At 57.2% G+C, this 11,093-nt stretch overlaps 2 protein-coding genes across 7 annotated transcripts in view; both read left to right on the top strand.

Moving 5' to 3' along the window:
- Window positions 1-678: 678 nt before the first annotated feature.
- KPTN (kaptin, actin binding protein) lies at window positions 679-7,982 on the top strand. The gene is made up of 12 exons (XM_082368559.1): window positions 679-984; window positions 1,366-1,448; window positions 1,552-1,636; window positions 1,735-1,789; window positions 3,017-3,092; window positions 3,213-3,286; window positions 3,505-3,614; window positions 3,714-3,791; window positions 4,581-4,656; window positions 5,421-5,556; window positions 5,643-5,825; window positions 7,561-7,982. The coding sequence occupies exons 1-12, from the start codon at window positions 762-764 to the stop codon at window positions 7,687-7,689; spliced, it is 1,308 nt and encodes a 435-aa protein (XP_082224685.1). The 5' UTR covers window positions 679-761; the 3' UTR covers window positions 7,690-7,982.
- Window positions 7,983-10,173: 2,191 nt separating this feature from the next.
- The window catches only part of SLC8A2 (solute carrier family 8 member A2), a 36,390-nt gene continuing 35,470 nt past the window's right edge, over window positions 10,174-11,093 (top strand). For 5 of the 6 annotated variants that reach the window (XM_082368492.1, XM_082368491.1, XM_082368489.1 and 2 more), the window contains exon 1: window positions 10,174-10,242. The gene's annotated coding sequence lies outside the window, so the exon portion shown is untranslated. The remainder of the gene's footprint in view (window positions 10,243-11,093) is intronic. The other variant, XM_082368490.1, reaches the window with a different exon arrangement.

Genomic DNA, 11,093 nt, shown 5'->3' with positions numbered 1-11,093 from the left:
TTCCAGAGTTGTTGCAACAGTTTATGGAGATAAATTCGTACAGTGGTCAATAAATGCTGAATAAATGAACGCGGGGTAACGAGCGGGGTAGTTGTGAAGATTCAATGAGATAATCAGCCAACATGACTGATAAAGTAGGCTTTCAGTAAAGAAGGTGGTGGTAATTGGCCAGGACAGATAGCTAGAACTTTTTCCTTGGGGTAAGAAGAATGCATTTCACCATTTTAAAGGTGATGTGATTCAAACAAACTATGGAGCTATTGTGTTTGGGTTCCAATACTGACTGCTGCTTCTAGCTGTGTGATCTTAGACAAATTACTTTACCTGTCTGTGCCTCAGTTTCTTCATCCGTAAAACATATCGTACCTACCTCAAGCCTGCCTGTGAGTTTTAACTAAAAATTGATAGATGTAAAGCGCTTAGAACAGTTCCTGGCAGGTAAGGGCTATATTGAGCATTAAGGTTCTTCTTATTCCGCCTTCCGCACAGCCCACAGCAGGGGCCACCACCTCCCACCTTCAGATCTTAATCTGCTGGCGGCAGTCCCCACGGCCCTGAAAAGGACCAGGCAGGAGCGCGCAGGCGCATTGAGGCAAAGTCTGGTGGGAAGCCCAAGCGGCCCGGCTGGCAGCCATCTTGGTAAAGGGCAGCGTCGGCAGCTTCTCTGCGTAATCAGTCTGCGCGACCGGCCGGCGCCCGGCGGTCCATGGCGTAGAGCGGGCAGCCGTGGGGGCTACGGGGACCGGTGTTTGAGGGGCGTGATGGGGGAGGCGGCCGTGGCCGCGGGGCCTTGCCCGCTGCGCGAGGACAGCTTCACACGCTTCTCGTCTCAGAGCAATGTGTACGGGCTGGCGGGCGGCGCGGGCGGCCGCGGGGAGCTGCTGGCCGCCACCCTTAAAGGCAAGGTGCTAGGCTTCCGCTACCAAGACCTCCGACAGAAAATCCGGCCCGTGGCCAAGGAGCTGCAGTTCAATTACATTCCCGGTGCGTGGCGCCATGGGGCTGGGGGCTTGGAACGTAGTGCTGAGAAGGCTTCTGAGGCTCTGAGCCAGGTCACCAGATGGGAGAATGGGATCAGGGTGATGGTGATTGAAGGGGGTCAAGGCTGGTTATCTGGAGGCATTGGGGTCAGAGGACAGGGCTAATAGGGGCCTGAAGTAGTTAGGGTTCAGGATTCCTCAGACTCAGAAACCAGGATCCCTCCTACCATGGTGATGGTGATGAGGACTCGCACCGTCCCAGAGGTCATGATAATTTGTGGTGGTCGGAGATGACTGAGTCCTAGAGGTCAGGGCTCACTGTTGATTGGGAATATTGGGGTCACGGGTCTGCCTGAAACGTGAACTTTGAACTGTCCTCTCCCAGTGGACGCAGAGATTGTCTCCATCGACACCTTCAACAAGTCGCCCCCAAAGCAGGGCCTGGTGGTGGGGATCACGTTCATCAAGGTACCCAGAGCCCTCCACCTATCCATTTTCTCCTCCTTACTGGGTCTGACCCATATCCCTCTTGCTGCCCCTACTCTCTCCTGAGGCCAGTTTCCTCTCCCAGGATTCAGGGGACAAGGGCAGCCCCTTCCTTAACATCTACTGTGACTATGAGCCTGGCTCTGAGTACAACCTGGACTCCATTGCCCGTAAGTGTGGCCTGGAGGGAAGGAGGGATGGGGAAGGGGGTGGGGGGGTGGGGGGCTGTCAGGTCTCCTGTTCCCATCTGCCTGTGCTCCCCCTGCAGAGAGCTGCCTGAACCTGGAGCTCCAGTTCACTCCTTTCCAACTGTGCCACGCAGAGTAAGTAAGCCACAGGTGTGATACAATAGGGAGTGTGTGTGTGTGTGTGTGTGTGTGTGTGTGTGTGTGTTGGGAGGGCGGAGGCTGTAGCAAACTGGAGACCACAAACCTGCCTATAGACAATCAGACTAGTTTGTTTTTTAAAGCATCGTGCATTTAAGGTAGCCATGGACCAGACTTGGCTGATGGGCTACCATTTTGTTATCCCCGAACTAGATAATTTGAGAGTGAATTGAGCACCTGTGCTCCAGACGTGTAGAATTCTCAAATTCTAACGATCTAGATTTGGGCATTCCAAGACCCAGAAATGCCAATTTTTCTGGAGTTATAAGCTCTGGGATTCCAAGATTTGAAAATTCTACAGTTTGATGATTCTGAGATTCTGTAACATTAAAGCCCTAACGTTGTCATATTTCAAGGACATAGAATACAGACCGTCTAGAATACTGATGTTCTAGAATCCCAAAGTATAAGAATTCCATTCTAGAGCTCTGAATTCCAGAACACCAGTGTTCTAGCAGAGGGGTTGGCAAACTTTTTCTTTTAAGGCGCAGCTTCGGGGTCAAATAATCTCTATCACAACTACTCAAGTTGGCCACTGTAGCAAGAAGGCAGCCATTGACACTGTGTAAATGAATGGGTGTGGCTGTGTTCCAATAAAACTTTATTCACAAAAACAGGCCGTGGGTTTTGGATTTTCCCTGCAGGTCATAGTTTGCCAACCTCTGGTCTAGCAGATGAGAGTTCTAGAAACTGAAGTTTCTAAAGCACTAATGTTCTGGGTTCTACGATCTGGGTATTCTACCAATTCTATAAGTCTGAATATCCATGATGGCAATTTCCAGAAGTTCTAGCATTTCAAAGGAGACAGAAAACAGAACTTCTAGAACACCGGGGTTCTAGGGTAAAGAGGTACTAGTGTTCTGAGGTTCTGCAGCCCATTCTAGAGCTCCATGTTCATTCCTGAATCCACATCCAGAGTGAAGATTCTAGCAAGTGAGGGCTCTAGAAACAGAAGGTTTCTGTGATTCTGGGACTGGAAAGTTCTAAAATCTAAGATTCTGTGAGGGCTAGTTTCTAGAATTCTACATCCTGAGATCCTAGCTCTGGATCCAGTGTCTAGAACCCAGAATGTTAGGGTTCTCGCAGGCAAGAGTTTCTGCAAGAGGAGGATTTTAAAACACACGGACTCTACCACACTGGCATTCTAGATTTTTCTGCTTTCAGGGTCCAGGTCGGGGATCAACTGGAGACCGTGTTTCTCCTGAGTGGGAATGACCCAGCCATTCATCTCTACAAGGAGGTGAGGCAGGGGGAGGCTGGGTGGGCAGAGCCCTGCTGGGGCCACCATGGGCTGGCACGGGGCGCAGTGTGTGAGGCTGGCCGCTGACTCCAAGCGGGTGGCGGGTCTTGGTTCCCCCAGAATGAGGGGCTGCATCAGTTTGAAGAACAGCCCGTGGAAAACCTCTTCCCAGAGCTCACGAACCTGACCAGTAGGTAGGAGAGGCCCTGACAGAGGCCAGTGGGAACCGGGGCAGGCAGCCTCAGAGAAATCAGGTGGTGGGAATTGACCCCTAGAGAAATCAGGCCCAGCGGAGGCCCAGGGCTCTACCGGAGGTGGGGTGGGGTGGGGTGGATGCTTCTAGGGAGGTGGAGGTGGGGGCTGGGGCCTCGTGACGGCCCTCAGGCCCCTCTGTCCACCCGTCCACCCCCAGTGTCCTCTGGCTTGACGTGCACAACCTGCCCGGCACGTCCCGGCGACTCTCAGCTCTCGGCTGTCAGAGCGGTTATGTCCGTGTCGCCCACGTAGACCAGCAGAGTCGAGGTGATGGCTGGGGCGGGGGCCCAGACACGGGGGGTGGGGCGGGGCCGGGCGGGGCGGGGATGCTCGGGGCTGGGCCCTGAGTCCTCGCCCTCCACACAGAGGTTCTGCAGACTTGGACCATCCTGCAGGACGGCCCCATCTCCCGAGTGATCGTGTTCAGCCTCTCGGCCCCCGAGGGTGAGCTCCGGGCAGGGGGAGGCCAGGCTGCGGGCTCGGCTCCTCCACCCACATTTGTACCCCTCTCCCCACATGCCCAGCTCCCCACCATCCCTCCCTCCCCCCTGTGTGCCCCACTCCAGCCCGGGAGCTCCAGTGTGCCCATTCCCTCCCCACGACGCTCCTGAATTTCAGCTCCAGCTACTTGCCCCTGTGGTGGTCTGACTTTAGCTTTTACCCTGGAGTTGAACTTCTGCCTTTCCCTTGGTGGTCTGACTTTCACCGCTCACACTGTGACTTCCTCTGACCCCCCGTCTGTGGCCTCTTCACTCTGTCTCTTGCTGCCATCCAAGTCCAGGCTTTTCTCACGGACTCAGCGCTGTCTCCCCACTCGGGGTCTCTCCTTTCGCCCCACATGTTGATCTGTTCCTCTTACTGCGGTCTGTCCTTCTCTGGCGTTTCTCTTGGCCTGACCTCTGTAGTCTGTCTTCTGCCCCTTCCCCTGTGGTTTATCCCCTGATGCTCTCACTGTGGTCTAACCATGGACTTTTGTGCTGTCACCTAACCTTTGTCTCTTCTACCCTGGTGGTCTAACCTTGGACTTTTTAAACTGTCATCCAACACCTCTCCCTCTTCCTGGCATCTGACCTCCATCATCCTCTCATGGTCTAACCTCTAACCCTCCCCCTGTAGCCCAATCTCAGGGGTCTAACGTGTGTTCCTCTCAGGAATGGACGGATGGGGAGGAGGGAGGAGGAGCCTAGAACCTGTCCCCTCACACCTCCCCCGCCATTCACGTTCCTTCTCCAGAGACCGAGGACAGGCCACAGCAGGAGGAGTACAGCGTGCTGGTGGCCAGCATGTTGGAACCAGCGGTGGTGTATCGGTGAGGGCCACGGGGCACGTGGGTGTGGGCTGACCCCATGCCTTTGCACGGTCATCTAACCTTGTCATTCTCCGCAGAGAGTAAAGCTTTGGGTGTAGTGGTTCAGGGCTGGGCAGGTAGAGGTGTCTGTGTCCCAGGGAGAGGAGCATGAGTGTTTAAGTCTAGAACTTGTAGGGGATGTGCTGAGGCCTCGGGTGGGAACCGAGATGTCCCGTCCCCCTGGGGTAGGTGGACAGAGCATGTTGGTAAGTGTTTAATCACAGGCTCCATGTGGGAGAAAGCCCTGGTTTATGGGATCTGCCCATTTCCGTGCTGTCAACACTCCCACCTCAGTGGATTTTGAGCCACCAACGTGATGCCAAGCCGCTCACAAAGTTTCTGAAAATTTCCCAGTCGGCTCCCGTGAGCCAGTGCGAGCCAGCTGGGCACAGCTGGTGGGCGGTGAAGGTGTCCGGGCTGGGGCTGAGCTCTCAGGCTTCAGGGGGCTTCGTGGGTGTCCAGACTGGAGACAAGGGGGTCACCAGAAGGAAGGTGTGGGTTTCTATTTGGGAGCAAGGCGGTCCCACCTCCAGGGACAGTGTGGGCGTCCAGATCAGAGACAGTTTGAGCTCCCCTTGGTGGATATGAGGATGTCTAACTTGGAGACGAGGGTGTCCAGGCTTCAGGAGGAACAGCACATCCAGACCTGACCCGTGAGGGTCCGGTGCTAAGGGTGGCGGGCACCGCGGTCGACCTCAGTCTCCCCGCCATGGTCTGACCCTCAGGGACCTGCTGAGCCGGGGCCTCGAGGACCAGCTTCTCCTGCCTGGCAGCGACCAGTTTGACAGCGTCCTCTGTGGCCTGGTCACCGACATCGATTTGGATGGGCGGCCGGAGGTCCTGGTGGCCACCTACGGACAGGTGGGGCCGGAGGGGTGGGGCTGCCGTGGCCTGTGTCCTCTGCCTCCTGCCTCTCCCCGTGTGACCCCAATCCCCTGCCCCTGCAGGAGCTGCTCTGTTACAAGTACTGCAGCCCAGAGCGCGGGCTCCTCGGGGCCCAGCGTGGCTTCCGCTTGCTGTGGCAGCGGAGCTTCTCGAGCCCCCTGCTGGCCATGGCGCACGTGGACCTGACTGGGGACGGGCTGCGCGAGCTCGCTGTGGTCTCCCTGAAGGGCGTGCACATCCTGCAGGTAGCCAGGGGCCCCTGAGACGGTGCCTTAACACCCGCCTCATTGAGGGCACGTTCTCACGGGAGAGGGGCAGGCAGGCCTCGGCCCGATCCCTCTGGAAACTGGAGCCTGGGCCCCGCTTCGGGCAAGGGGGTCATTGGCTGCAGGTCCCCTCTTGGGGGAGGCAGGCGGTTCCTGTTGGTCAAGGAGAAGGGAGGTGCTGGGGGCACTCACAGCCAGGGAGGAAGGGGGCTCGGCCACAGCATCTGTCAGCCCCGGCCCCCTGGCCTCCCTCCGCCTCCCGAACACCTGTACTTTGTTCCGCCTGCTTCGACCGTGTCCCTTCCCTGTGGCCCAGCCTGGATCTGCCCCCGGGACCTGACCTGTGCTCTTCCACTGCGCCCTAACTTTGGCCCTCCTACTGCAGCCACCCTTTCTTCTACCTGTGTGACCGGCTTCATTCTGCCTGTGGTCTAACCTTCAGCCTCCTTCTCCAGCCAATCTCCAACTTTCTGCCATAGTCTAATCTCAAACCCTTCCACTTTGGTCTAACCACTGAACTTTCTACTGCGGTCATGCCCGTGACCTGTGGTCTAATGTCCAGCCTTCTCCTGTACTTTGACCTCTCACCCTCCGACAGCAGCTTAACTCTCCTTACGGTTTAATATCCAACCATTCGAATGGCCCAAGGTCCAGCCTAGAACCTTCCGTTGCTGTTTAACCTTCAACTAATATGTCTGACCTCTGACCTTTTCACTACGGCCCGGCCCCAGCCCTTCAGCTGTGATGTACCTCTGTTTCCTGATCTGGTGTTTTCCCACCCCTTCGCTCTGGTCTGACTCCAGGCTCCTTTCCCATGTGGTCTCACCTGGGTTCTTTGTACTGGAGTCGAGCCTTACTGTCTCCGCTGCAGGCTTTGCTGGGGCCTTTTCCTTCAGTCTAGTCATCAGCGGAATGGTCCAGGTTAGACCTCAGAGAGATAGAGGTTGGACCCCAGTGGAAAAGTCTGAGGCTGAACCACAGTACATGGGACAAAGGTTGGACCCTCGAGTAAAACGGAATGAGGAGAGGTCTGAGGTTAGACCACAGTGGACAGGGCTGTGGTCCACCTGGGGGAGAAGGGGCTTCCCTTCTGCTGTGGTCTCAGCCTCCCAGCATCCCGCATTGTGATCTCTTTCAAGCCATTCCACTGTGATCTCCCCTCCGTCCCTTCTCTCAGGGGCTAACTTCGGACCCTCCAACCAGGGTCTGGCTCCGTCCCTTGTGTGGTGACATAGTCCTCTCTTTTCCACTTTGGTTTGCTCCTTCTCTGTCCTGTGGGCCTAACCTTTTCTGCCAGGGTCTCACCTTTGTTCCCCCTGCTGTGGACTAACCTCAGCCTCTCTCGGGTGGTCAAGCCTCACCCCCATATAACGCGAGCTCTCCTTTATGTTTTTTTGTTTGTTTGTTGGGGTATAGTTGTTTTACAATGTTGTGTTATCTCCATTATGTTTTGATCCATCCCCGTCCCCTCCACTGAGTTCTAACCTCAGACCCACACATCTGGGGCTGGGCTTTGTCCCTTCCACCGGAAGTTCACTGAAGGCCGTCCCCCTGGGTCTGACCTTCACCCCATCACAGAGACCCATTCGAACCCCACACGCGGACCTCCCACCGTGGCTGTGCTCTCAGCCTTTGGGGGTTGGGGGGGGTGCGGCGTGTAACCTGCACCTTCCAGCTCTGTCTCAGCCCTGCCCTCCTCTCTCGTTCCCCACAGCACAGCCTGATCCAGGCCTCGGAGCTGGTTCTGACCCGGCTTCGGCACCAAGCGGAGCAGAGGAGACATCAGCCACAGAGGCTGGGGGACAAGGTGGGCGCCGGGCCTGCTGAGACCCCGGCCTCCTGAGCACCCACCCACTGCCCACCCCAGGCCTGCCACAGTTCCTTGGGGTGCCCCCCTCCAGCTCTTCATGGCGAGGGAAGCATCCTGAAGGAGGCACTGGTCTCCCCAGACACCCCAGGGTGGTGGAGTGGTGGGTCCTGCTCTGGCTCCGCCCCAGCGTGCCCTGTGACCCCCACTCCCCTCTCTGTGCCTCTGTGTCCCCATTTGAAAATTGGATGATCCCACCCCACCCCACCTCTATCCCCTTGAGACTCGGTCAGTGGTGATTATTTCTGTGTCTAGAGGAACCAAACTTGCACTTGTCTCCATTCTTTTGTTCGGCATATGCTTGATGAGGACCAACTGTTGCCAGGCTCTGTCGGGAGCCGGACTCACCCAGAAGAATGGGGGGGGGGGACTTTGGGGATTGGGGATCCAAGGTCAGACCCAGCAGCCGGACTGAAGTGGGATCGTAGCGTAGATTTCAGAGGAAAGAAAGGAAGTTAGGCCCTACAGGAAGTTAAACCTCCATAGGTAAGACTGTAGAATATAAGGGAAAGGTCTGTAGGGTTATTAGACCTCCGCAAGTGAACTGAGGTTAGACCCCAGTGGAAAGCTCTGGATCTGAGGTCAGGGCTCAATTGGAAGATAAGGAAATTGAGCCTCAGAGGAGAAGATGTGGGTGGAAAGGACTGTCGTGGGGAAGCCATGGTTAAATTGTAGCAAGGGGTCTCAGGCCAGACCCCCTGTGAATAATGCTGAAGTTGGACCCTAGCAAAAATTACTATGGTTAGACCTTGCGCCAAGAGCCAAGGTTAACACCCAGCAGAAGTGATCGATTTAGGTCTCAACTGGGGAGTCCTGAGATGAGCCCCAGGCTACACTGTCCTGGAAAGGGCTAAGGGTAGGCCTAGTTGAAAAGCCCAGGGGATTGGGGAACCAGGAAGTGGGAGACAAGGCTAACTTCCCTGCCCCGTGGCTGTAGCGATTGCCCCTCCTGTGGCCACTTCCGTGGCACCAGGAGAAGGAATTGAGGCCTACATCACAGGGACCAGTGGAGGGCGGGGACAACAGAAGAAATCTTGCCAGGAATAGAATCGGGTCGGGAGGGTGGGGGAGCAATTCCTGAGCGGGGAGCAATTCCTGAGCGGGGTCCAGGCTGGTTGTGGGAGTTCCTTCCTTGCTGCTGCAGGGTTTGGGTGGGACCCCTGCTTCCTGGGGGGGGGGGGCAGGCACCATGGTCGTTCTAGCCATCTGTCTACCTCCTGCCATGGAAGTCCACCCGTCAGTCTGACCATCTGCACCGACAGTGAAGACTAAGCTACCAGTGCCCCACAGTGGGTCTTCAGGAGGCTGGAGCCCACCAATTCTTGGCCACCCTTGTCTTCACCTCACCTCCCAGAACCCAAGTGTGGGAAATCGCAGGGAGCCGGAGCTGGGTCGTCTCCCTCCTCTCCTGGCAGTGGGCCCGGGGGTGTCCAGCCAGGACTGGCGATGGGCATGGGCCATTGGCAACATCAGGGTCTCCCTCCTGCTGCCCGTCTGCAGAGGCTGAGTGCTCCGTCGCCTCCTGTCCTGGGTGGGAGTGGGACCCTAGGGTGGGATTTGGGACATGTAAGTAGTGATGTTCTGGGTCTGTGAGGTGTGTGCACGTGTGTGTGTGTTCACCATTTCAGGACTCGTGAGTTTGTGTTCCCAGCGCCTGCCCGGTCCTTTGCAGCCGGCTGCCTAACTTCTTGCCAGCCCCTCAGTCTGGGACAGTGTGTAGTGTAGCAGTTAAGGGAGAACCTGAAGCCACACTTCACCACTCTGTGCCTCAGTTTCCCCATCTGTAAAATGGGGCTAGTAGCATTTACCTCACAGGGCTTTTAGGAGGGTCAGTTGTGTCAACATGTGTCAAGCACTTATTAAAAATGTTACAACAATGCCTGGCACGTGGTAAGGGCTGGAAGCCCCTTGTGAATGGCAACTGTTGCTATTATTATTAATGGGTGCCTTTGTGGTTGTTTCTGGCTGGCTTTGTCAGCAGGCACAGCATGTGAATTTGGATCTGACTCTGGCTAAAAACATTCTTGCCCTCCCCCCAGTTCTGGGAGCCTGTGACTATTTGTAGCTGTTTTGCCTCTTTGGCCCTTGTATGGATCAGCAAGTGTGTGTGTGTGTGTGTGTGTGTCCGCGCGCGCGCGTGTGTGCTGTCCCTTGCCTGTGGTGCTGAACCCAGAGGGTGGGTGGGAGGCTTGGGCTGTTTCATCTCCCCCCACCCCACCCCCCGCCCCTCCTCTCTCCAGGCCCCGCCCCGGCTCCCCGCGCCGGCCTCCCCTCTCCCCGCCTCCTCCTCCTCCCTCCCTGCTCTCTCCCCCGGCCCCCCTCCTCCCTCTCTAGCCGACTCCCCTCCCCCGAAGCCCTCCCCCCTCCTCCTCTCCTCCCTCTATCCCCTCTCCCTCCCCTCCTCCCTAGCTCTCCCTCTCAGTCTCCAGCTCATCCCTCTCTCTCCCTCTCTCTCTCCCTCTGTCGGGCGGAGTCGCCCACCACTGCCAATCCAGTGCTGAGGGAACCTGCTCTAGGCTGTAGCTGCAGGTAGGAGACCCCCAGTTAGGGGGGGCTTGGGGGAAGGATGGTGTTACCCCAGGTGGGTGGAGGGGGGCATTTGAGGAGCCAGGAGCCGCTTCTCCCTGAGCTCCGTTATAGGGGATGGGGGGCTGCATATCCCGGGCGCGGGTACCAGGGCCCTAAGGTGCAGTAGGGGCGCCACCAGCGGTCAACATCCTCAACCCCTCCTGCGCTTTAGGGAGCACGGCGGGCTGGGGAGGGGGTGCCTCCTGGGCACTGAGGGGGTGAGAACACCCCACCCTGTCTGGGGCAGCACCCGCACTCGCGTTCTCCACCTACACCTCCGCCCCCGCCTTCCTGTGTCTGGGTCTCGTCTTTCTGTGTCTCCACATCTCTCAGGGGTCTCTGTCCTGCGGAGTCTGGCCGCCTCTCCGAGTCCCTTTCCCTGTCTCCCTCAGTCTCACTCTTGTCTCTGTCTCTCTCTGTGCCTGGGTCTGTTCCGGCTTTCTGTCCCTAAGTCCTTGGTTCCTCTCTGCTTTCCTCTTTCGCCATCTCTGTGTGTTTCCCTCTGTCTCTGTCTCTACTGTCTCAGCTTTCCCGTGTCTCTGTCTCGGTCCATCTCCGCGTGTATCTTTCTCTTCCCTGCTTCTCATCTCCATCTCCGTCTCTAGAACCTGGTCTCTGTTTCTCTCTCTCTCTTTCCTCTCCGCTTCCTCTCCCTGGTTAACTGCCTCCTACACACCTTTGTCTCCGCCCCTGGCAAGGGGAGACCTGGGGGAAGAAGACCCGCCCCGCCCCCTGCCGCCGCCGCAGAGTGGGCTCCCCCAGGAGGCACGGAGTCCCCCAGACTCCTCTCCCTTCCTCAGCCGAGCTCCCCC

The sequence above is a fragment of the Balaenoptera borealis genome (assembly GCF_965194805.1).
Source record: "Balaenoptera borealis genome assembly, chromosome: 19".
In the NCBI taxonomy this organism is placed as follows: Eukaryota; Metazoa; Chordata; class Mammalia; order Artiodactyla; family Balaenopteridae; genus Balaenoptera; species Balaenoptera borealis.
The sequence above is the reverse complement of the archived record's forward strand: the minus strand, read 5'-3'. Positions and strand labels throughout refer to the sequence as shown.